This window comes from Mercenaria mercenaria, chromosome 9, assembly GCF_021730395.1.
Source record: "Mercenaria mercenaria strain notata chromosome 9, MADL_Memer_1, whole genome shotgun sequence".
NCBI classification, from domain to species: Eukaryota; Metazoa; Mollusca; class Bivalvia; order Venerida; family Veneridae; genus Mercenaria; species Mercenaria mercenaria.
The window spans coordinates 49,593,715-49,618,258 of record NC_069369.1 but is presented as its reverse complement, the minus strand read 5'-3'; the positions used below and the strand labels follow the sequence as shown (position 1 = coordinate 49,618,258).

General features: G+C 35.7%; 1 protein-coding gene across 6 annotated transcripts in view; it reads left to right on the top strand.

Annotated features, from left to right (window-relative positions):
- Nucleotides 1–24,544, top strand: part of LOC123547082 (uncharacterized protein ZK1073.1-like) — a 114,690-nt gene that overhangs the window by 11,457 nt on the left and 78,689 nt on the right. For 5 of the 6 annotated variants that reach the window (XR_008372422.1, XM_053551370.1, XM_053551368.1 and 2 more), the window contains exons 4-5: nucleotides 17,681–17,798; nucleotides 20,290–20,382. Coding sequence is in view for 5 of the 6 variants with exons in the window: in XM_053551370.1 (XP_053407345.1) it covers nucleotides 17,681–17,798; nucleotides 20,290–20,382 (211 nt within the window). In the remaining variant the exon portion in view is untranslated. The remainder of the gene's footprint in view (nucleotides 1–17,680; nucleotides 17,799–20,289; nucleotides 20,383–24,544) is intronic. The other variant, XM_053551371.1, reaches the window with a different exon arrangement.

The window sequence follows — 24,544 nt, the reverse complement described above, 5'->3', positions numbered from 1 at the left end:
TGAGACGAAGTGTCATGCGCAGTTCCCTTCTTTAGAATTACTTCCCTTTGTTGTTACTTTAAATAGCTTTTATTGTAACTTTTTCATTACTTGTCGTAGGGAAAAATCGAGACCATTTTTCTGTAGTACAACAAACATGCTAAATCCAATTTTGAGGTGTATTTTGACCAGTCTCTTCCTGATAAAGATTTTTGTGTGGACTTTTTTTTTTTTTTTTTTTTTTAAAGATTAACTTCCCTTAGTTGTTACTATAAATAACTTATATTGTAACATTTTTATAATTGACCCTAGGGAAAAAACAAGACCACTTTTCTGTGGTACAGCATAGATGTTACTCTCCAGTTTTAGGTGTATTTTATTAATTTTATTATATATAAGGTATCTCTACCTAGTAAGGAGTTTTTTTGTGGACTTTAAAAAACAAAAGACTTACAATAATTACTAAACAACCACAAAATTAACATTCCATTTGCAAATACAGCTGCTAGAGTAAAGAAATTTGCTTTGACGGGCATATATTGTGACATTCTGGCACTCTTGTTCCCTGTTAGCTTTCCATTCCTTCTTTTTACAGTAGCCATATAGAAAAACATCATAGTTATACTCTTCATGAAAATTAATAAAATTTAGCAGTAAACCACCTCACTACTGACTTATTTTTTCTTCCACATCTTAAAACCCCTGATGCTGACCACATCCTTCAATTATGATATGCCCGGTGGGGGGATTAGCCATGTCTGACATGGCTCTTGTTTCATTCACAAAAGAATGTTTTCTGAGGGATTAACAGATAGGACTTTGATTGACCATCACACCTAATTATCATGATTATACCATTATCGGTAATTATTAGATGGCGACAGTAATTTTCAATAATTAGACCAGCCCATTATGAACTTTGGATTACCTCGGTAACATAGCGTGAAACAACGTTGATGAAAAAATGCAGATTTTTTTGCGTTTTAAATTTTTGCTGGATGAATATTCTGCTGGAAATATTTTTGCGATTCTATCGAGAGACCGCAGAAACGCAGAAATATTCCCCCCGCAGAAATAACCCGCTATACGGTATATTAACCTAGAAGTAATACCTTCTATTGCTGTTGTACACAGAAAACTGATTCCATGGCAGGATAATGATATGAGAATTGAAGAGTTTTGTAGAAGAAAAAGGAGATTATTTGATTGTTTTGATAAACATTATGTTCAGATAAACACTGTTGTTTTCAGACATTGTGTCAGGTTATCACATTTTTCAGGTAAACAATATAATGGAAATTGGGCTCATTCAATTACCTTGTTTAGATTAACTGTAAAACTCTAAAAGCTGTCTGTAGAGAAACATTATCCTAGTCTGTCCATCCCAAATCTGGATCCTGGAATTACTTGAAAAGTATTCAAGCTAGGTTCATAAAACTTGGTATGTGTACAGAGGGCAATATGTAGATAATGCACGTACATGACTTATGCTTGTAGGTCAAAGGTCAAGGTCACTATTAAAGGTCAAGTAAAAATTGTTTCTGCTCCATAAATTTTGTATGCATTGATGGATTATCTTAGTGGTACACACAAACATTCCCCATATGGAGACAATGTGTCCACACATGATTTATGCTTGTCGGTTAAAGGTCAAGGTCATTGTTTAAGGTCAGTGAAAACTTGATTCTGCCCCATAACTTTTAATTGCATGGAAGGATTTTTTAGCTCACCTGAGCATGAAGTGCTCAAAGGTAAGCTTTTGTGATTGCCCTGTGTCCGTTGTCCGTCGGTCGTCCGTCGTCGTCAACAATTTGGATGTTAACACTCTAGAGGTCACAATTTTGGCCCAATCTTAATGAAACTTGGTCAGATTGTTACCCTCAATAAAATCTTGGGACGAATTTGATATTGGGTCATCTGGGTTCAAAAACTAGGTCACCAGGTCAAATCAAAGGAAAAGCTTGTTAACACTGTAGAGGCCACATTTACATGCATGAAACCTGGTCAGAATGTTAATCTTGATGATCTCAAGTTCCAGTTTGAATCTGGGTCATGTAAGATCAAAAACTAGGTCACCAGGTAAAATCAAAGGAAAAGCTAGTTAACACTGTAGAGGCTACATTTATGACCGTATCTTAATGAAACGTGATCAGAATGTTAATCTTGATGATCTATAGGTCACTTTCAAATCTGGGTCAGTTGGGTTAAAAAACTAGGTCACTAGGTCAAGTCAAAGGAAAAGCTTGTTAACACTATAGAGGCCACATTTATGTCTATATCTGCATGAAACTTAGCCAGAATGTTAATCTTGATGATCTTTAGGTCAAGTTTGAATCTGGGTCATGTGGGGTCAAAAACTAGGTCACCGGTTCAAATCAAAGGAAAAGCTAGTTAACACTTTAGAGGCCACATTTATGACCATATGTTAATGAAACTTGGTCAGAATGTTAATCTTGATGATCTTTAGGTCAGTAGGTCAGGTGAGCGATACAGGGCCTTCATGGCCCTCTTGTTTAATTAGTACACAGAAATATTTCCCATGATTAGACTATTTGTTGGCCGCATGACTGATGGTTGTCAGTCAGATGTCAAGGTCACTATTGAAGGTCAAAATTTGTATCTGCCTTATAAAGCTTATGTGCATGGATGGATTATCTTAATACTACACTTAAATGTTCCCCATGATGAGACAATGTGTTGTGTACATGATCTATGCTTGTAGGATCAAGGTCACTATTGAAATTTAAGTAAAAATAGTTTTTTGAGTCGGCTAAACGCTGTCAAGCGTTTGACGAGTCCTTGCTATCGCCCGATTTCTTATTCTTAAATGGCCTCACAACACAGCGAAGTGATGTAGTTCCATTAGATTGTCTCTAATTTCAAAGAGTTCATTGATCGAATGAAGTTCATTTATGTCAATCCTATTTGCTATGACCAATATACGATGTAATCTGTCATATTTATGACTTGTAATTGTGCAGTACTTGAATAAAGCCACATATTTCTTCCGCGGTAACTCATTAAGCATAAACACGCATAACGATTCTGCGGGATTTGGTACTACATTTGCGCATATGATTATGGTGACGAATTTTATGCCCTTTTGTCACAAAATAGCAAATATGATGTTCACAAATTCAAATAAAAACTGCATATTAAGTTATTAGCCAAATTATCCATTTGTTACCCTGTCCGTTTCAAAAAATAATCTTTAAAATCATTGCGCAAATAACAAATTTATTGCGCTGTGCATTTTATGAACTGCGCAGACTTACAAAGCTTGCGTAGCATCCAGCGAAAGACAAAATATTGTTCCAGAACATACTGCTAGTATTTTATTGAGTGGGTACCTCTGAAAGCAATGGAATGACTCTTATCAAAGAGTTTACCACATCGATGAAATTAAATTATGACAGCTTCATTTTAAATGACTCGAATAAGATATGTGCACTACGTTAATTCTTCCGCGAGACTTCGCAGATGAATCCTAACTACATTCTGGACACTTGTCGGCGAATACGCGTGACCTGTTTATAACAACGCTTCTACGACTTTGCGTGGGTTGAATTTTGCAGTCAGTAAACGGATAAATTATCGGAAGAAGAAGCTCTTACTGGTTTATTTAGTTACTACTGATATTAAAAATGATTTTATTTCTTATTTTTTGAGAAATAAACAAATCGGCGAGACATTAAATTGTATTTTCTTGTAGTTTTTGAAATCGAAAGTAGATCGTCTATGTTTGGCTGCTTTGACGAAACGAAACAACTTTTTTATGAAAAGATTTAAATAAGAGGTAATTTAACCGTAAACTTCAATGTCAGATACTGCCAATTGCTGCTAAATGTCTTCGTATCATCACAATTTGTAAAATATATTGTTGAAACTGGAGAAAAGTGTAATTGTATCTGGATATAATATTTTGGGTAAATATCTAGCTGTGTTATGAAATTTTAACATTCAAGTAACATACATGATAGATATTATTGTAACAGAAATGATTCTAGAATTTATTTTTATTACACCTACATATAATCTATATCAGACTGAATGTAGAATTTTGTGCTTCTAACTCCAAAGCCATAAATGTAAAAATTACGAGACTTCTTGATGCAAAAAAGAAATTAACCAGCAAAAAGAAAGTGCCTGGTTTCAAAAATGTTCAAGATCTTTGTGAAAAAGGGTTTGTGCCACCGACTCCATGGACCGAGTGCATTCAAAACACTTCAAACCAAAATGACATTGACACTACAATCAATAAGTTGTAAAATTTGTTAAATATCGAGACCGTGCCTGTCCAAAATTCTGTGCCAAAGTTGGATAGAAAGTCTGTGTCGGTACAAACCACATTTGAAGACAGCGATTGTGATGTTGACTTGAAAGATCTAAATCTTAAAAAATCCCAGTTATGAACTCCCTGTGATGACTATTTGTGTGTGTTTTGAAGGTTAATCTTTGCATTGTATTTGTTTATAATATACATGTATATTTATCTGAATTTTATGATTTTTTAGCTGTCAATAAAATTATTTCATGTTGATTAATCAGTGGTGTTTTTACCTTTCATTAATACTAATACCTTTATTTCTAATTGAAAATATGTACAATTTGAATACCGTATTTTCCCGAATTAAGGCCCCCCTCTAATTAAGGCCCCCCACCCATTTTGGAGGGGAAAAATGTCAACAAGAACGGGAAAAATCACCTACCTTTATTTTTATAAGTCCATATAATAAGTAATTTACAGTACTAAAGTCCAATGTATTAAAAATTAAACACACTTTTAAACAGTCCATGTACTGTAAGTCCAAAACATTTGTACTAAGTATGGTACATATTAAACGGTAAAAACATTTTTGATTTGTTTTTACACCACTCGCGCACACGCTTCCTGCCAACTTTAAACAAACTTGCAGCAATGTGTGTACGATATACCATTTTCTTCGGCAGTTTTAAGAACTTTTAATTCAAAAGCAGGCACAGCAGCGTGTCAAACCATTGACATTGTTTATTGCGCTGTTAGCTACCCGCATGTACTAAGGAAAATGTTATCAGAGTACACAGCTGTTTGGGTCATGACGTAATGTGTAGTGTCGCGAGCGTGTCAAAAAGCCAGACATGGAATACACGAGGTACCGTATTTAAATGCATAAAAGACACACTGCATTAAATTGGATGCCAAATAATTACGTTTTGGAGGGATTAAACAACACAGAAACACTTTACAGCTAGTTTGAACGATGTTTTTAAGTTTTGTAAAAAAATTCATTTTTTTATTTTTTTTTACCTCAAATAAACGCCCCCTCTTTCGAAAATGTAACGCCCCCGGGGGCGTTAATACGGGAAAATACGGTAATACATAAGAAATACTAAAGTTTTATGAAAATATGTTGACAAGTAGAGAAGTTATGAGAGACAGTCAAATGCACAAAAATTTTCTTGAAAATATTTCAGTTTAATAAGACCTTTGACTGCAAATAACAAGGTTACATTGTTTTTGAATCTGAAAATGGACAGCGTATTTGAATTCTGCAGGAAAAAATACATAAATATGCAAAGTTTCATTACAGTATCTCCATTATTAGTGGAGTAAATCAATTTTGTTAAAAAATATTGAAATGTTCGGTTCCGCGATCGCCAAGTTTTTCCCCTATAATTTACATAGTAAAAATTTCAAGATTTTTCGCCCATTTCACGATTTTCAAATTGTCATAACTTCTTTATTTATTGAGATATTTTCAAAATTAAAACTGTTATGGAAAGCTGGAGATCTGCTCTTTAGGTTTATTTAAACAGTTTGAATGCAGGACTGTTTTGAAAAATTAGTCAGGGTTGCTACATATTCTAGTCCTGAGGCATGATCTGAAAGTGAAAAGATGAAGTGACAGTCATACTTTGGATATTGTAATACTAGAAAGAATCTAGGTGATATTTAGAAATTGAAACAGAAGATTTTCAGTTAAAATCGCACCAAAGGCTGTATCAAGGGTCTACATATTCAAAAATTTCTTGTGGTAATACCCCAAACCCTACTTGCAGGAGGGGGTATCCTCCCACACCCTTCCCCCATATTGCCACTTTACAGTTTGATACATTTGCCCTTTTACCACCTGCCGCAATGCCCATTTCAAAATCTGACTGCAATTTAAAGCGGAAAGAAACACTCCTCCCCACACCCACCCTGCTACCGACCACGTAAAAATAGCTCAAACATTTTTCTGCCCAGTCTGGGCCTGTCTGTGTACATGAATCAAAATGGATAATTGAAAGTGGATGGACTTCAGGATAACAGACATGATTTTTAAGGGGTTAACAAGTCTGAAATAGAATAAATGATAGTTTTAACTAAAAAAGAACTGCATTTATTAATATCGGTTACACTATATATTGACATCCGCAACATTTACATATCTAAAGCATGTAATCTTTAATCATTATTTCTGCAACCACTTCAATAGGAATATATTGCAAATACTTGTAAGTCATCACGTTTAAAATTGAGCATCCACTGTAATTATAATTATATTGTAACAAATCCATTTACATGGACAAAGACTATACAGCACAGCCATGGTAGAATTACTGTAAAATATCAATCATTGCGTATCTCATGCCGCTTCAAATTGTATGTCTTACCTTAAAATTTTAATATTTAATTGTCATTTCAATTTTAATGTGCAAATATATCAGCCGATTTAAACTCTTTTAATGGAGCAAATGTTTTTAAAAGTCATCATACTGGTGTCATCTGTCAAATTTAGTTGTATACAAATCTTTTTTCTGCGAACACTTATCAATTGAGAAACTATATTGTTTATAAATACGCTTTGATGTTCTCAAAGTTTAAGCATTGTCATTGTTTAATTGTTAGATAACACAAACTCTTTTAGTTGGGGAAAAGTTACTGGTGTCATCTGTAACTTTGTTTATATAAACGCTGTTGTGGTTTCTCAGAAGGTTTAAGCATTGTGTCATCTGTTACTTTGTATAGATAAACGCTGTTATGTTCCAGACAGGTTTACTGGTGTCATCTGTTACTTTGTTTAGATAACGTCTGTTGTGTTCCCAACAAGTTTACTTTGTCATCTGTTACTTTGTTTAGATAACGTGTTGTGGTTTCTCAGACAGGTTTACAAGATGTCATCTGTTCTTTGTATAGATTAAACGCTTTTGATTCAGAAAAGTTTACTGGTGTCATCTGTTACTTGTTTAGATAAACCTGTTGTGGTCAACTTATTACTGTTTACTCAACAGGTTTACTTGTCATCTGTTACTTTGTTTAGAAAAACCATGTTGTGTTCTGCAGGTTTACTGGTGTCATCTGTTACTTTGTTTAGATAACCGTTGTGGTTCTCGAAGGTTTACTGTGTCATCTGTTACTTTGTTAGATAAACGCTGTTGTGGTTCTCAGGACAGGTTTACTGGTGTCATCTTTACTTGTTTAGATAAAACGCTGTTGTGGTTCTCAGGCAGGTTTACTGGTGTCACTGTTACTTGTAGATAAAATGGGTCAGATAACGCTTGTTTGGTTCTCAGGTTTAGGTCATACTTGGTTTCATCTGTTACTTTGTTTAATGAACGCTGTGTGGTTCTCAGGCAGGTTACTGTGTCATCTGTACTTGTTTAGATAAACGCTGTTGTGGTTCTCGGACAGGTTTATGGTGTCTCTTTCTTTGTTTAGATAAACTGTTTGGTGTATCTGTTACTTGTTTAGATAAACAGCTTTGTGGTTCTCAGACAGGTTTACTGGTTCATATGTTACTTGTATTAGATAAACGCTGTTTGGTTCTCAGACAGGTTATGGGTCATCTGTTACTTGTTTAGATAAACGCTGTTGTGTGTGTCATGTTTACTTTGTTTAGATAAACGCTGTGTGGTCTCAGACAGGTTTATGGTGTCATCTGTTACTTTGTTCTAAATAAACGCTGTTGTGGTTCTCAGACAGGTTTACTGGTGTCATCTGTTACTTTGTATCTATATAAACGCTGTTGTGGTTCTCAGACAGGTTTACTGGTGTCATCTGTTACTTTGTATCTAGATAAACGCTGTTGTGGTTCTCAGACAGGTTTACTGGTGTCAACTGTTACTTTGTATCTAGATAAACGCTGTTGTGGTTCTCAGACAGGTTTACTGGTGTCATCTGTTACTTTGTTTAGATAAACGCTGTTGTGGTTCTCAGACAGGCTTACTATTGTCATCGGTTACTTTGTATCTAGATAAACGCTGTTGTGGTTCTCAGGCAGGCTTACTGGTGTCATCTGTTACTTTGTTAAGATAAACGCTGTTGTGGTTCTCAGGCAGGTTTACTGGTGTCATCTGTTACTTTGTTTAGATAAACGCTGTTGTGGTTCTCAGGCAGGTTTACTGGTGTCATCTGTTACTTTGTTTAGATAAACGCTGTTGTGGTTCTCAGGCAGGTTTACTGGTGTCATCTGTTACTTTGTTTAGATAAACGCTGTTGTGGTTCTCAGACAGGTTTACTGGTGTCATCTGTTACTTTGTATCTAGATAAACGCTGTTGTGGTTCTCAGGCAGGTTTACTGGTGTCATCTGTTACTTTGTATCTAGATAAACGCTGTTGTGGTTCTCAGGCAGGTTTACCGGTGTCATCTGTTACTTTGTATCTAGATAAACGCTGTTGTGGTTCTCAGACAGGTTTACCGGTGTCATCTGTTACTTTGTATCTAGATAAACGCTGTTGTGGTTCTCAGACAGGTTTACCGTGTCATCTGTTTACTTTGTATCTAGATAAACGCTGTTGTGGTTCTCAGACAGGTTTACCGGTGTCATCTGTTAACTTTGTATCTAGATAAACGCTGTTGTGGTTCTCAGACAGGTTTACGTGTCATCTGTTACTTGTATCTAGATAAACCTGTTGTGGTTCTCAGACAGGTTTACCGGTGTCATCTGTTACTTTGTATCTAGATAAACGCTGTTGTGGTTCTCAGACAGGTTTACCGGTGTCATCTGTTACTTTGTATCTAGATAAACGCTGTTGTGGTTCTCAGACAGGTTTACCGGTGTCATCTGTTACTTTGTATCTAGATAAACGCTGTTGTGGTTCTCAGACAGGTTTACCGGTGTCATCTGTTACTTTGTATCTAGATAAACGCTGTTGTGGTTCTCAGACAGGTTTACCGGTGTCATCTGTTACTTTGTATCTAGATAAACGCTGTTGTGGTTCTCAGACAGGTTTACCGGTGTCATCTGTTACTTTGTTTAGATAAACGCTGTTGTGGTTCTCAGACAGGTTTACTGGTGTCATCTGTTACTTTGTTTAGATAAACACTGTTGTGGTTCTTTGAGGGATTTCTGATGTCATTTTATTACATTTTAATGAAGATAATTAATTTTTGCACAAGGCATAGAATGGTAGGAGATTTTTTTCTTTAAAGAGTGAAGCTGGGTGTATGTTAATTAGTAAAATTGATCACATCTTGGAAAAGATGCTATTTAAGTCATACTTATGGCATGGAGACAAAAGGAAAATCTACAATATTTAAACAAAATTATACAAACTAGTATCCTATTATGGAACTGTTATACAGTTGAATATGAGTTATATCACTTAAATGCATAATGTATGTTACATATAAGTTATGTTTACATCATTTGTCTGGCAGAGACTAAGGCTTATAATAATACTTTACTGTAGCATCATCAGGAATTTTTATATTAGAACAATATAATAATATGCCAGATAAACAATATTACAGATTGGTATGATGTTATTCCCTATGTTTTAGATTATTTTAGGTACCTTTTTGTAGGAAGTGCAAAATAGATCACAGTTACTGCATCAGAAAGGATACCATTAACCCTTACCATACTGTACACAATTGATTCTGCCTTTGCGACCAGTGTAGATCATGATCAGCATGCACATCCATGCAGTCTGATCATGATCTGCACTGTTCGCTATTCAGCCAGTATCTTTTTTGTAAACACCCCTTTTAAATAGTTAATGGTACTGTCCAAATTGGAAGATGGACACTTCCATTATAGAAATTTACTTAGTAGGGTAAGGTTTAAATACTTTCAAGTTCAGAGTTAGAGGCAAGGTCACAAGTCATCCTTTTTAATGCACACATTCATAATATTGTATTTAATGATTCAGCCATAACTTTTGAAAGTAGAGTTAATGAAACTTCAGATAAATGTAAAGCATAATTAGAGGTGTGAGATGCACAGGATTCAGGTCAGTATCCCTATAGTCCAGGTCACAGGCAAGGTAGTTTAGAGGCATTCATCTGTCTGATACAAGCAACATCTCACGTTTCATTCTACATTGTGTAAAGAGTATAGTGATGCCATTTATTAAAGTGTATGTGAGCCGTGCCATGGGAAAACCAACATAGTGGGTGTGCGACCAGCATGGATCCAGACCAGCCTGCGCATCTGCGCAGTCTGGTCGGCTCCATGCTGTTCGCTTTAAAGCCTATGGAATTGGAGAAACTGTTACGAACAGCATGGATCCTGACCAACTGCGCGGATGCGCAGGCTGGTCTGGATCCATGCTGGTCGCACACCCACTATGTTGGTTTTCCCATGGCACGGCTCATGTATATATGTATATCATGAGCTTTTTGTCAGCAGAGGTTGACAGCTGATGCAATGAAATTACATTCTACTTGTCATGATTCATTTACAATTTTGTTAAAAAAATTTCATTTCCTAAAGGGGACTTTTGCCCCTCACCAGTCCGGTCATTGAGTCAGTCACACAAAGTGGGATTCTGTGATAACTTTTAAAGAACAAGATACTTTTTCTTGAAACAAGGCACATGTGGAGAATATATACGTCCTTCCTTTCATTGTTATGGCAACAGGAAATCCAAAATATGACCAAAAAGTGGCAAAGTGGGAACCTTTGATAACTTTAAAAGTACAGAATATTTTTTCATAAAACCTGACTTACAGAGGGTTGGTTATTTGGAGAATGTGCAGGTTTTTCTTCAAAAGTTCAGTATAAAAAATGTGAACTTGCTATGGCCGTTTCCAATGGGGGACTTTTATTGCTAGGAAATAGTCTTGTTTTTCCTTGTTAGCGGCATTCGTCGTCTGTCTGTCTGTCAACATTTAGCTTGTGTATGCGATAGAGGCTGTATTTTTCAGTTGATCTTCATGAAATTTGGTCAAAAATTTTGATTACCTTGATGAAATCTAGACCAGCTTTGAATATGGATCATCTTGGATCAAAATGTAGGTCACTAGGTCAAATCAAAGAGAAACCTTATGTATGCGATAGAGGCTATATTTTTCAATTGATCTTCATGAAATTTGGTCAGAATGATTGCCTTGATGAAGTCTAGGTCAGGTTTGAATATGGGTCATCTGGGGTCAAAAACTAGGTCACTAGGTCAAATCAAAGAAAAACCTTGTGTATGCAATAGGGACTGCATTTTACACCGGATCTTCATGAAATTTGATCAGAATATTTGTCTGGATGAAATCTAGGTCAAGCTCAAATAGGGATCATCTGGAGTCAAAAGCTAGGTCAAATCAAAGAAAAACCTTGTGTATGCGATAGAGGCTATATTTTTCAATCGATCTTCATGAAATTTGGTCAGAATGATTGCCTTGATGAAGTCTAGGTCAAGTTTGAATATGGGTCATCTTAGGTCAAAAACTTGGACACAAGGTCAAATCAAAGAAAAACCTTGTGTATGCAATAGGGACTACATTTTACACCGGGTCTTCATGAAATTCGATCAGAATATTTGTCTGGATGAAATCTAGGTCAAGCTCAAATAGGGATCATCTGGGGTCAAAAGCTACATGTAGGTCACCCGGTCAAATCAAAGAAAAACCTTGTGTAAGTGTTAGGGGCTGCATTTTACACTGGATATTCATAAAATTTAGTCAGAATGGTTGCCTTGATAAAATCTAGGTCAAGTTCGAATATGGGTTACCTTGTGTATGCGATAGAGGCTATATTTTTCAATCGATCTTCATGAAATTTGGTCATGATTGCCTTGATGAAGTCTAGGTCAAGTTTGAATATGGATCATCTTAGGTCAAAAACTAGGTCACTAGGTCACAAGGTCAAATCAAAGAAAAACCTTGTGTATGCAATAGGGACTGCATTTTACACCGGATCTTCATGAAATTTGATCAGAATATTTGTTGGGATGAAATCTAGGTCAAGCTCAAATAGGGGTCATCTGGGGTCAAAAGCTTCATGTAGGTCACCCGGTCAAATCAAAGAAAAACCTTGTGTAAGTGTTAGGGGCTGCATTTTACACTGGATATTCATAAAATTTAGTCAGAATGGTTGCCTTGATAAAATCTAGGTCAAGTTCGAATATGGGTAATCTGGGATCAAAAACTAGGTCACAAGGTCAAATCAAAGAAAAACCTTGTGTATGCAATAGGGACTGCATTTTACACCAGATATTCATAAAATTTAGTCAGAATGGTTGCCTTGATAAAATCTAGGTCAAGTTCGAATATGGGTAATCTGGGATCAAAAACTAGGTCACAAGGTCAAATCAAAGAAAAACCTTGTGTATGCAATAGGGACTGCATTTTACACCGGGTCTTCATGAAATTTGATCAGAATGTTTGTCTGGATAAAATCTAGGTCAGATTCAAATATGGGTCATCTTGGTTCAAAAACTAGGTCACCTGGTCAAATCAAAGAAAAACCTTGTGTACGCAATAGGGGCTGCATTTTACACTGGATATTCATAAAATTTAGTCAGAATGGTTACCTGGATGAAATCTAGATCAAGTTTGAATATGGGTAATCTGGGGTCAAAAACTAGGTCTCTAGGTCAAATCAAAGAAAAACCTTGGGTAATACTATGCAATAGGGACTGCATTTTACACTGGATCTTCGTGAAATCTGTCATCACAATGTTTGTCTTGATGAAATCTAGGTCAAGTTCGAATATGGGTCATCTGGGATCAAAAACTAGGTAACCCAGTCAAATCAAAGAAAAACCTTGTGTATGCAATTGTAGCTGCATTTTACACTGGAAATTGATGAAATTTAATTAGAATGTTTGTCTTGATAAAATCTAGGTCGAGTTCAAATAGGGGTCATCTGGGGTCAAAAACTAGGTCACCCAGTAAAATCAAAGAAAAACTTTGTGAGCCTTTTAGGCAGGATGTTCATGAAATTTGATCAAAATGTTTGCTTTGATGAAATCAGGTCAAGTTCAAGTATGTATAATGTTGAGTCGAAAACAGGTCACCTGGTCAAATCAAAGAATAACCTTGTGTATGCAATAGGGGCTGCATTTTTCACTGGATCTTTATGAAATGTGATCAGAATGTTTGTCTTGATGAAATCTAGTTCGAGTTCAAATAAGGGTTATCTCGGATCAAAAACTAGGTCACTAGGTCAAATCAAAGAAAAACCTCGTGTATGCATTAGGGACAGCATTTTACACTGAACCTTCATGAAATTTGATCAGAATGTTTGATGAAATCTAGGTCAAGTTTGAATATGGGTCATCTGGGATCAAAAACTAGGTCACTAGGTCAAATCAAAGAAAATACTTGTGTATGCAATAGAGACTGTATTTTTCAATTGATCTTCATGAAATTTGGTCAGAATGATTGCCTTGATGAAATCTAGGTCCAGTTCAAAAATGGGTCATGGTCAAAAACCAGGTCACTAGGTCATATCAAAGAAAATACTTGTTTCAACTCAAGAGACCACATTTTTGGTCCATCTTGGCCCTCATGTTTAGTTTGAGGCAACAGTATATAATGACACTTGAGACCAGGTTTCTGTAGTTCTACCATGGGTAATAATTGTTTATAGTAACTCTTCTTAATAGCTAGCTGAAACTAGATTATTTCTGGCAATCATATGAACAAAATTGCTTGTTCATTTGTTGCAAATGGAAAGACTCTAAAGAGACACTTAGCCTAAACAGAGCATTATAGTTAATGTCTTCTGGCAGTAAAAAATGAGGAAATAATGTCCAGTATCCATTGTGACCTTTCAGGCAGAATGCTGCTGAGTCAGTATTGAATTTTATTTAAGACCAGACAGATTAGCAGAGATCAACTTCTGTATGATTTATCTCTGTTTGACAGGCGTGCTGGTTTAATGCACTGGAATGAAAAGCTTAGTTATATGATTATATATCATCCAGCATTGTCCAACATCCACAGTTTCCTTGTAACGGCTTCTCATGAAACCCTAGATGGACCACATCCTTACATGGATCTCAGGTTTGTTCAGATGGTTTTACACTGCACATAGGAGCCTTAATGACATTGAAAATTGAATTTTAAGTCCCTTTGGAGAATTTATATGCCCAAACAGGATTTTATTTGGCTCATGCATTCGGGCAATATGACAATTTTTTAGACAGTTAAGTATTGGGGTGGTTAACAGCCGTGTCTCGGGCGGGACAAAATTTGGTACAACCGCATGCATAGGAGTGAGTGTTTTGCATAGAGTTTGATAAAGAAAGCCTTGTAAAATATATTTATATATATATATATATGTACAAATGTAGCAGTCAGTATCCAATGTTAAAGACTTCAGTTTTAATGGAGAAACATCATCAGTATGTGTATATTTATGACTGTTTAGAGACTAATAGCATCTTTGCCCTCATACTTACCTGAGTGGCAGAATTTTTTTATGTCTTGAAAACTTACTCTTTTTACATTTTAGTTGTAAAAATATCTATTATTTAAGTTTAATATGCCATCTTAAGGTCATATTAGTAGCAGTGATATTATTTGCGGCCACATTGTTACTGCTGCTTTAATACCAAAGACCTATATAACCACATGGCAGAATAACATATTTAGTGATCTAAACCATTGTATTTCTTCCTGAGTGCTTGTGTGGACCTATAACATCATTGCGGTATTTCAGAATGCTCAACTAAACAGACACGAGATAGGTTTTTTCAGTGAAGGGGAAGGAAAAATCAATGTAACGATTGCCTTGCCAATACAAAAACTATTGATTTCAGGTTTTCTTGGTACTCGTATCCGTTGTCTGAAGTAGCATCTATAGATTATACTCATATTTGATAAATCATATCTGAAATATCCAAACATCTCCTTCGTTGTGATCTCATACCTCTAATTGATGCCTTAATAGTTATGGCCTTTTAAGAAAATGATGACGTTTTAATAGATACTTCTCTGTTAACCAGAATAATTATGACCTTATATTTGATTTTGTTGTCATAACATTTTATAGTAGTGATTTTGACCAAATATGGGCAAGAATTTGCTTGTTGAGAGTTAGTTTTTAGGGATAAAAGAACGTGAAATCCATGTATATTATTAATGATTTCAACGTGCAAGTTTTCTGTTAATTATAAGTTAATGAAATAATTGTTTTGGAGTGAATTAATGACAGTTGTATTCATTTTGAAATTCTTATTACTTCATGGCAAAAATAATCAAGGTGTTAATTATTGGTCTGTAGTCTGTGTTTAGGACAATTTTATTGGCTGTATGTGTTGCCTGAGTGACTAATATTGTACCATAGGAAAACAGTCAGAGGCATCTTGAAAAACAAGCAGCCTCATAAATTTAAATTAAAAAATCCCTGCATGGTTTAGGTCACCAACATTTGGCTTGCCAATAAACAAAGCTCAGATGTATTCCTAAGGTATTCATGAATCTGTGGCACATTGATCCTAACAGTGTAAATTTCTCTTACATGTCATGTTTTAGGGAATATTATGGAAATGAGGACAGGAAAAAAGTAGATGGTGTATGGATTGAGACTATTTGGTAATCTCTGTCTGTAGTATTGGAATATCTGTGGCACTTGTACATCAATATTTACGTCTTCCCTTTCAAATTTATTTTTGTCAGATCAATCTACATTTTGTTAAAGGTTTTTTGCATGCTCAGTTAATCTTAAGGACTTCATTTAAAAGAAAGATGGGAATGAATACGTGATATAGTACATGATTGTTTTGTTGATAGAATGTATTAGCCTTGTCTAGTTTGATTCTTGGGTAAATAATTCATGAGTACATAAATCATTTAAGAAAATGTAACAGTTGAGCAGATAGAATGATGTAAAAACGTTTATTATCTATCATTGATGAAGATAATCATTTCTGTACTATGATCTGTCAGTGAATAAAATACTAACACTTTCTGGATAAGTAATTGGTTCTCTATTAAAAAGAAACGCGTTTATACCGACTTGTTCAGCTGACACGGTTTCTTAAATGATTAGTACTTTAAAGTTGGTCACATATGCTCTTCAGCTGCAGGTAGCCCACATTTATCATTTAATAGAGATAAAACTATTGATTTTGAGATGAAAATCAATAGAATCTATCTGATAAAAATCCTTTTCATTTTAAGAATAATCAATTATGATGGCCTCACAGTTGGGAAAACCTTTGAATAAATACAATCATAACAATGAAATAAAAAAATATATAATTACATGCACCTTTATTCTCTTGGTGCTTTTATAGCTTTGTTATACCCCTTCAAACGAAGTTTGTGGGGGTGGTGTATATAGGGGTGAGCTTGTCGGTCGGTCTGTTGGTTTTCATGGTTTCCAGACAGTAACTCATGAAAGACTTGATAGATTTAGATAGTTTTTGGTACACAGGTGTAACAAGGTAAAATACAGGTCAGTTTCGACTTTGAGATCATAGGTCAAAGGTCAAGGTCACAAGGACCCGGAACAGTTAAACAGTTTCCGGATGATAACTTGAGAACGCTTGGGCCTAGGGTCATGAAAGTTGATAGGGAGGTTGGTCATGACCAGCAGATGACCCCTATTGATTTTGAGGTCAGTAGGTCAAAGGTCACAAGGACCGGAACAGTTAAATGGTTTCTGGATAATCACTTGAGAACGCTTGGGCCTAGGATCATGAAAGTTGATAGGGAGGTTGGTCATGACCAGCAGATGACCCCTATTGATTTTGAGGTCAGTTGGTGAAAGGTCAAGGTCACAGTGACCCGGAACAATTAAACCGTTTCCGGACGATAACTTGAGAAAACTTGGGCCTAGGATCATGAAAGTTGATAGGAAGGCTGGTCATGACCAGCAGATGACCCATATTGATTTTGAGGTCAGTAGGTCAAAGGTCAAGGTCAAGGACAAATGACCGGAACAGTTAAATGGTTTCCGGATAATAACTTGAGAACGCTTGGGCCTAGGATCATGAACGTTGATAGGAAGTTTGATCATGACCAGCAGATGACCCCTATTGGTTTTGAGTCAGTTGGTCAAAGGTCAAGGTAACAGTGACACGGAACAGTTAAACAGTTTCCAGACGATAACTTTAGAGCGCTTGGGCCTAGGATTACAAAACTTAATAGGGAAGTTGATCATGACCAGCAGATGACCCCTATTGATTTTGAGGTCGTAGGTCAATGGTCAAGGTCACATTGACTCAGAACAGTAGAACTTATTTTGCAGGGTTGACAGATTTAAATCATTAATTTTTTTATACACATCGTCAAATATAGGACAAGTTCGACTTTGACATAATGGCTTACTTCTGTGTGGGGGTATGATTCGTCACTCCTGTAACAGCCCAAGTTCCACCTTACACTGAAACAAACAAATATCCTCTATGTTTTTACCAATTATAGAAGTTCTGGCCAGATTAAAAAAATAAAATTCCTGGTCATATATTCAGCTATGTAAAACCCACCTCAAATTTGACTTGATATATATTAATGACATACTTGTGTGGATTTTTTAAGTAACATCAGTGTCTCTTTTTTACCTTCAGACAACAGTTGGAGGAACTTCTTGGAACATGAGTCTATGAAGCACATAACGAACAGAGCTGCATTTATACATGTAGATGTTCCAGGACAGGAAGATGGAGCTCCAGACCTCCCCCCAGAGTAAGTATCTGATATAGACACATTGACATATATCTGATATACAGTAAAACACTGATCATTTGAAGTCAAAATGCTTGTGTTATGATCCAAACTTTGAAAATATATTTAAAAAAAGAAACAGCTGGGGAAAGCCCTGATGCTGATGCTGGAGCAAACGGTATCTTTACTGGAAACTGTGACACTGTGTGTTAGACCAGATCATTTATGTGTTTCTTTTAAGTTATACATGCATAAAAGCATTCAAGCAAAGGGAAAACTGCATCAAAAACATTAGAAAGAAAACACAAAAGTTGATTAGTTGTTAATATACTTGAAATACCAAATACTGTTATTGTTGGGAGTTGTCATGTTATTTAGTTCATAAAGTACATTTATATTGTAAAAAATAGATGTTTACTTAATAAACTGAATATGACCAAATGTTTATAAAATGTTTTATATTTTTTATCCCCCCACCAAAGGTGAAGGGGATATTAGAAATGCTCTCCGTCCGTGCGTCCGTCCGTCCGTGCGTCCGTCCGTCCGTGCGTCCGCAACGATCTTTGTCCGGACCATAACTCCAAAAGTACTTGAGGGATTTTCTTCAAACTTCATACACTGATAGAACACATTGGGAGGAAGTGCAGTGTGCAAGAACAATAACTCTACCTTGCCTATTTTTTGAGTTATTCCCCTTTATCTTATTTTCTTAAAAAATTTTGTCCGGAGCATAACTCCAAAAGTACTGGAGGGATTTTCTTCAAACTTCATACACTGATAGAACACATTGGGAGGAAGTGCAGTGTGCAAGAACAATAACTCTACCTTGCCTATTTTTTGAGTTATTCCCCTTTATCATATTTTCTTAAAACATTTTGTCCGGAGCATAACCCCAAAAGTACTGGAGGGATTTTCTTCAAACTTCATACACTGATAGAACACATTGGGAGGAAGTGCAGTGTGCAAGAACAATAACTCTACCTTGCCTATTTTTTGAGTTATTCCCCTTTATCATATTTTCTTAAAAAAATTTGTCCGGAGCTTATCTTCTTCATGCATGGAGGGATTTTGATATATCTTGGCACAAATGTTTACCACCACGAGGCGGAGTGTCATACGCAGGAACGAGGTCCCTAGGTCTAAGGTCAAGGTCACACTTAGAGGTCAAAGGATACAAGAATAAAAACCTTGTCCGGAGCATTTCTTCTTCATGCATTGAGGGATTTTTCATATAACTTGGCACAAATGTTCACCACCACGAGACGGAGTGTCATGCGCAAGATCCAGGTCACTAGGCCTAAGGTCAAGGTCACACTTAGAGGCCAAAGGTCAGATACAAGAATGACTTTGTCCGAAGCATTTCTTCTTCATGCATAGAGGGATTTTGATGTAACTTGGCACAATTATACACCATCATGAGACGAAGTGTCATGTGCAGTTCCCTTCTTTAGAATTACTTCCCTTTGTTGTTACTTTAAATAGCTTTTATTGTAACTTTTTCATTACTAGTCGTAGGGAAAAATTGAGACCACTTTTCTGTAGTACAACAAACATGCTAAATCCAATTTTGAGGTGTATTTTGACCAGTCTCTTCCTGATAAAGATTTTTGTGTGGACTTGCAATTTTTTTTTTTTTTTTTTTTTTTTTTTTTTTTTTTTTTAAAGATTAACTTCCCTTAGTTGTTACTATAAATAACTTATATTGTAACATTTTTATAATTGACCCTAGGGAAAAAACAAGACCACTTTTCTGTGGTACAGCATAGATGTTACTCTCCAGTTTTAGGTGTATTTTATTAATTTTATTATATATAAGGTATCTCTACCTAGTAAGGAGTTTTTTTGTGGACTTTAAAAAACAAAAGACTTACAATGATTACTAAATAACCACAAAATTAACATTCCATTTGCAAATACAGCTGCCCGGTGGGGGGATTAGCCATGTCTGACATGGCTCTTGTATGTATCGTATTTTTAGCTCACCTGAGCACAAAATGCTTGGTGTGGAGCTTATTTAGATCATTCACTGTCCGCTGTCTGTCTGCTGACCTTCATCAACAAGTTTCTTCAAACAACAACATCGTTGGAAGTTTATTTAACTTAGCATCAATGTTTCTTGGATGGCCTTCTATCAAGCTGGTTCCAACATTCCGCTGGATTGCACTTAAATACAGAGAAACTTCAGTTAACAAGTCTTAAATATTGCTAGTCAAATTTTGAATAGCTTTACAGAAATGTCCCTTGGATAGCTGTCTACCAAGATTGTTGAAATTATTCAGATTTGTCAAAGAAGACAATGGCAAGGGGGTTAGGTCAGCTTTCGTAAGATATTTATAGTCAAATAATTCAAACCTAGGATGAGATTACTAAGGGTCTTTTAGTTATTCCATTTCCTCATTAATATACCTATATAATTAATGCACTTAATTGTCTCAAGGCGTAAGAATATCAGTCAGAGGACTCTTAAAGTGTTAGAGGACTGAGGTAACACGAGTTTGTTTTATATCCTTAGAGAAGAGAGTACTAGTGCCATTAGTAACATTGGCAGGAGGTTGAGTATGGGAACAGAAAGAAAAGGCAGTTTCCGCGAACAAACTGAGGAATGGTGAGCTCGTACTATAGTACAACTGGCTGCCATGACTACAGAAATATATATTATTATACTTCTTATAGCCTTGTAATCGCATTAATGATAGGCTTTGCCAATTTATATTTAACCAGTTTTGTATTCGCTTTTAGTCCAAATGAAGTAGAATTGATTTTTGGAAATCCTGTGATTTCTAGCGGGATGTCATGACAGTGTTGCGTAATGCTGTCATGGAAATGTGTAAAGGGATTTAATGTCAAGATGTCCAGGCAAGATTAAGTTTTAAGTGTACTTTTTTCAAATTTGACAGGTACAAGAGTTTTGAGATTCAGTTTTGCAGAGTCCCTCAGTGGTTGGGACTGCCAGACATGTCTGGTAAAAATTTGTTTCATCTACCGTATTTTCCCGTATTAACGCCCCCGGGGGCGTTACATTTTCCAAAGAGGGGGCGTTCATTTGAGGTAAAAAAATAAAAAATGAAATTTTTTACAAAACTTAAAAACATCGTTCAAACTAGCTGTGAAGTGTTTCTGTGTTGTTTAATCCCCCCAAAACGTAATTATTTGGCATCCAATTTAATGCAGTGTGTCTGTTATGAATTTAAATACGGTACCTCGTGTATTCCATGTCTGGCTTTTTGACACGCTCGCGACATTACACATTACGTCATGACCCAAACAGCTGTGTACTCCGATACCATTTTCCTTAGTACATGCGGGTAGCTAACAGCGCAATACACAATGTCAATTGTTTGACACGCTGCTGTGCCTGCTTTAAATTAAAAGTTCTTAAAACTGCCGAAGAAAAGGGTAAACACATTGCCGCAAGTTTGTTTAAAGTCGGCAGGACACGTGTGCGCGAGTGGTGTAAAAACAAATCAAAAATGTATTTACCGTTTAATTTTCTGTTTGATGATTAGAGGCGTACCGTACTTAGTACAAATGTTTTGGACTTACGGTACATGGACTGTTTAAAAGTGTGTTTAAGATTTAATACATTGGACTTTAGTACTGTAAATTACTTATTACGTGGACTTATAAAAATGAGGTAGGTGATTTTTTTCCCGTTCTTGTTGACTTTTTTCCCTCCAAAATGGGTGGGGGCGTTAATTAGAAGGGGGGCCTTAATTCGGGAAAATACGGTAGATCAGAGAAAACAGATTTTTTTTTAAAGTCTGGCGCTGGGTTTCTAAACTCGGCTTTTGATAAAGACATTCTGCTTAATATCAGACTGTGGTCAGTTAAATGTACCTGCAAATGATACATAGCTATAGTAGGTGTTAAAGTCTCTGCACTTTGAAAAATAATGTTAACAGTCACTGAAAAAAAAGAAATGAACTTAAATGATCTGAAGAAAACCTTTTTCTATTTGTCACAGCAGTTTGTTTTACACAGACTGTAAAATCGTATACTTTGTGAGAGTAAGAATAATTCGAAATAGTTAGCAAGACCAAGAATTAAATTTATAATGTAAAGCCAACTTATGAAATACTTAGGACTGTTAAAAACAATAACAGCAGCTTTTTTCATGAGCAGACAAGTAGAAAAAATATGGAGATAAAACCTCTGGTAAAAAAAATCTTATTTTGTCGTAACAGTTGCTATTAAATTATGTATAAGGTACAAATTTACGTTTGTCTTAAGTTTTTTGCTGCCCATTTAACTGCAAGATAATGCAGTACATAATATAATTGCTTCAGATTTACATAACTAAAAATAAGATATAACAATTACATGTAAAACATTGTAATAAATTCATGCTAAATGTAGAAATTAGCATATTTAGTGAAGATAAAGCTAAATTCACTGTTAGATAGGCAGGAGCGGTAAAAAATAGTAAAAATCTTGCTTAGGAAAAGTAATTTGCAAATGTCTGCAAAATTGATTGATTTTATTCTGCACTGTAGTTTCTTTGATTTTTATTTTGACTTTTAGAGGAATAGGTAGAGATTTTGCACTTACGTTTCATTTGTGATGGTGTTCACATCCCAGTACGGTAGTGCGTACCTGGTGACAAATGTTGTGTAATTCTAATATTTCTGTATGTAAAACTAATGCAGATATTTGGTTGAATCTGCACGCAAATGTTAAGTCAATTGAACAAAAAGCATCATGTCCCATAACTCTTACATGAATTTGGACAGTATACCTATTCTTATATAGAAAATCCACTTCAAATAGCTGAGCATGCTGTCATGAGACAGCTCTTGTTCTTTTTTAGTGACAAGGCTTACTGTTCTCTGACAGTTCTGTTATTAAAGGGATTTGTTTAAGTCTTGTGGTGTAAAAATGTTATGACAGAAATTGTCAGTTTTATGATGTCTGCCACCATAACACAGTTCAGTTACTGTATCTGTTGTTGCAAGTCTACTGCAAGTCTGACAGATGTTTGTGTGATGTTGGTCATGTCCACAGATAAATGAAATGAACTGTCATTGCACATTCTAAAGATGAACAGCCGTATGACAGAATGTTACTGCAGCTCGGTACCTTATAACTAGTATCTGTATATCATGTTCAGTACAGCTTTCTAGTTACAGATGTATTAAACATACTAATGATGGAATTTAAATTCAGTATTTGATTATGAATGTTGTATAAGCTGAGAATAGCTTAAGCTTTCAAATACAAGCATACATGTTTGTATGTATGTATGTATGTATATATAAAACAAGCTTATTGCATCAGAGGTTATGGGCAAAACATTATAATTGTAATACTAATAATCTTAACTTGTGTGAAAATACAATAGAAGATAAGAAAGCAGTGTATGTAGTAACATTAAAGTCTGTCTGGACAGTTAGACAAAAATTATGAAGTCCATGTATGGCATTTTTGGCCGGATTGCCCAGTCTGCAAACTAAGTTGATGAAGATACCATGTATTATTTGTTATACTGTTGCATAACTATACATATGAAGGCAACTGCTTAGTAACAGCTATCCCAAACAGGTCTTCATTAAGCAGAAAGCCATGGTTTGCAGAAGGTTAGTGGGTCTGCTGAAACAGTTGGCCACATTTCTGGTCATATACAAAATTTTGGGAAATGACTCAATTTAGCTCATTTAGAGCAGTTCACATGTATTTTGTATCTCAAGCCATGAAATTTTGTTAATGTAGTCAGTAAATAAGTTCAGTAGGTCAAAGGTGAAGGGCACAGAGACAAGTAGTAAATCTGATGTCTAACAAATTTGCGATTTGTTTGCAAATGGAGAGGACGTGATTTCATGCATACACACAACCCATGTACTATACACAGTTACAACAGTTTATAAAAATGATCTTTTTATATGAGTAAATTGCTACATGTCATGACAAGATTTTGAAAGGAAAGGTTTTATGAATGTGCACATATAATTTGATTTAAAGTACAAGGTATTGGAGGGCTTCCATGTTCGAGTGGTTAAGGTCACTTACTTCAAATCACTAGCCCCTCACTGCTGTGAGTTTGAAACTTCACTTAGTGTGTAGATTTATGTGAGGAAGCCATCCATTTGTCTTACAGAAGGACTCTGTGGTTCTACTAGTGTTTGGCTGTGATGAAATAATGCTTTGAGGGGTACCTTTGGTCTTCCTTAACCATCAAAAGCTGGAATGTTGCCATATATGACCTATATTTGTGTTGGTCTGATGTTAAACCCACCAAAAAAATCAACAACACGATGTACAAAATTTTGACTCCACAGGTGTCTATTGAGAATTATATTTTATGCCTGTAACCCATACAAATATAAAATCTCAATCTCTTATTATTTAGCAGATACTGTCTATTTTAGCATCAGATTCTCTATTGATCATCGTTTAGTCTTACAGTGCCAAATATTCAATAAGCCATATGAGCCGTACCATGAGAAAACCAACATAGTGGCTTTGCGACCAGCATGGATCCAGACCAGCCTGCGCATCCGCGCAGTCTGGTCAGGATCCTTGCTGTTCGCTAAAGGTTTCTCTAATTGCTATAGGCTTTCAAAGCGAACAGCATGGATCCTGACCAGACTGCGCGGATGTGCAGGCTGGTCTGGATCCAGGCTGGTCGCAAAGCCACTATGTTGGTTTTCTCATGGCGCGGCTCATATATATTTTTGTTTGTTAAGCATAATTTAAAGTTCTATTACATAATCATGCAAAGCTTCTTAATCAACCTTTACCCTGCTAAATTTCTAAAATGGATTGGTCCATCA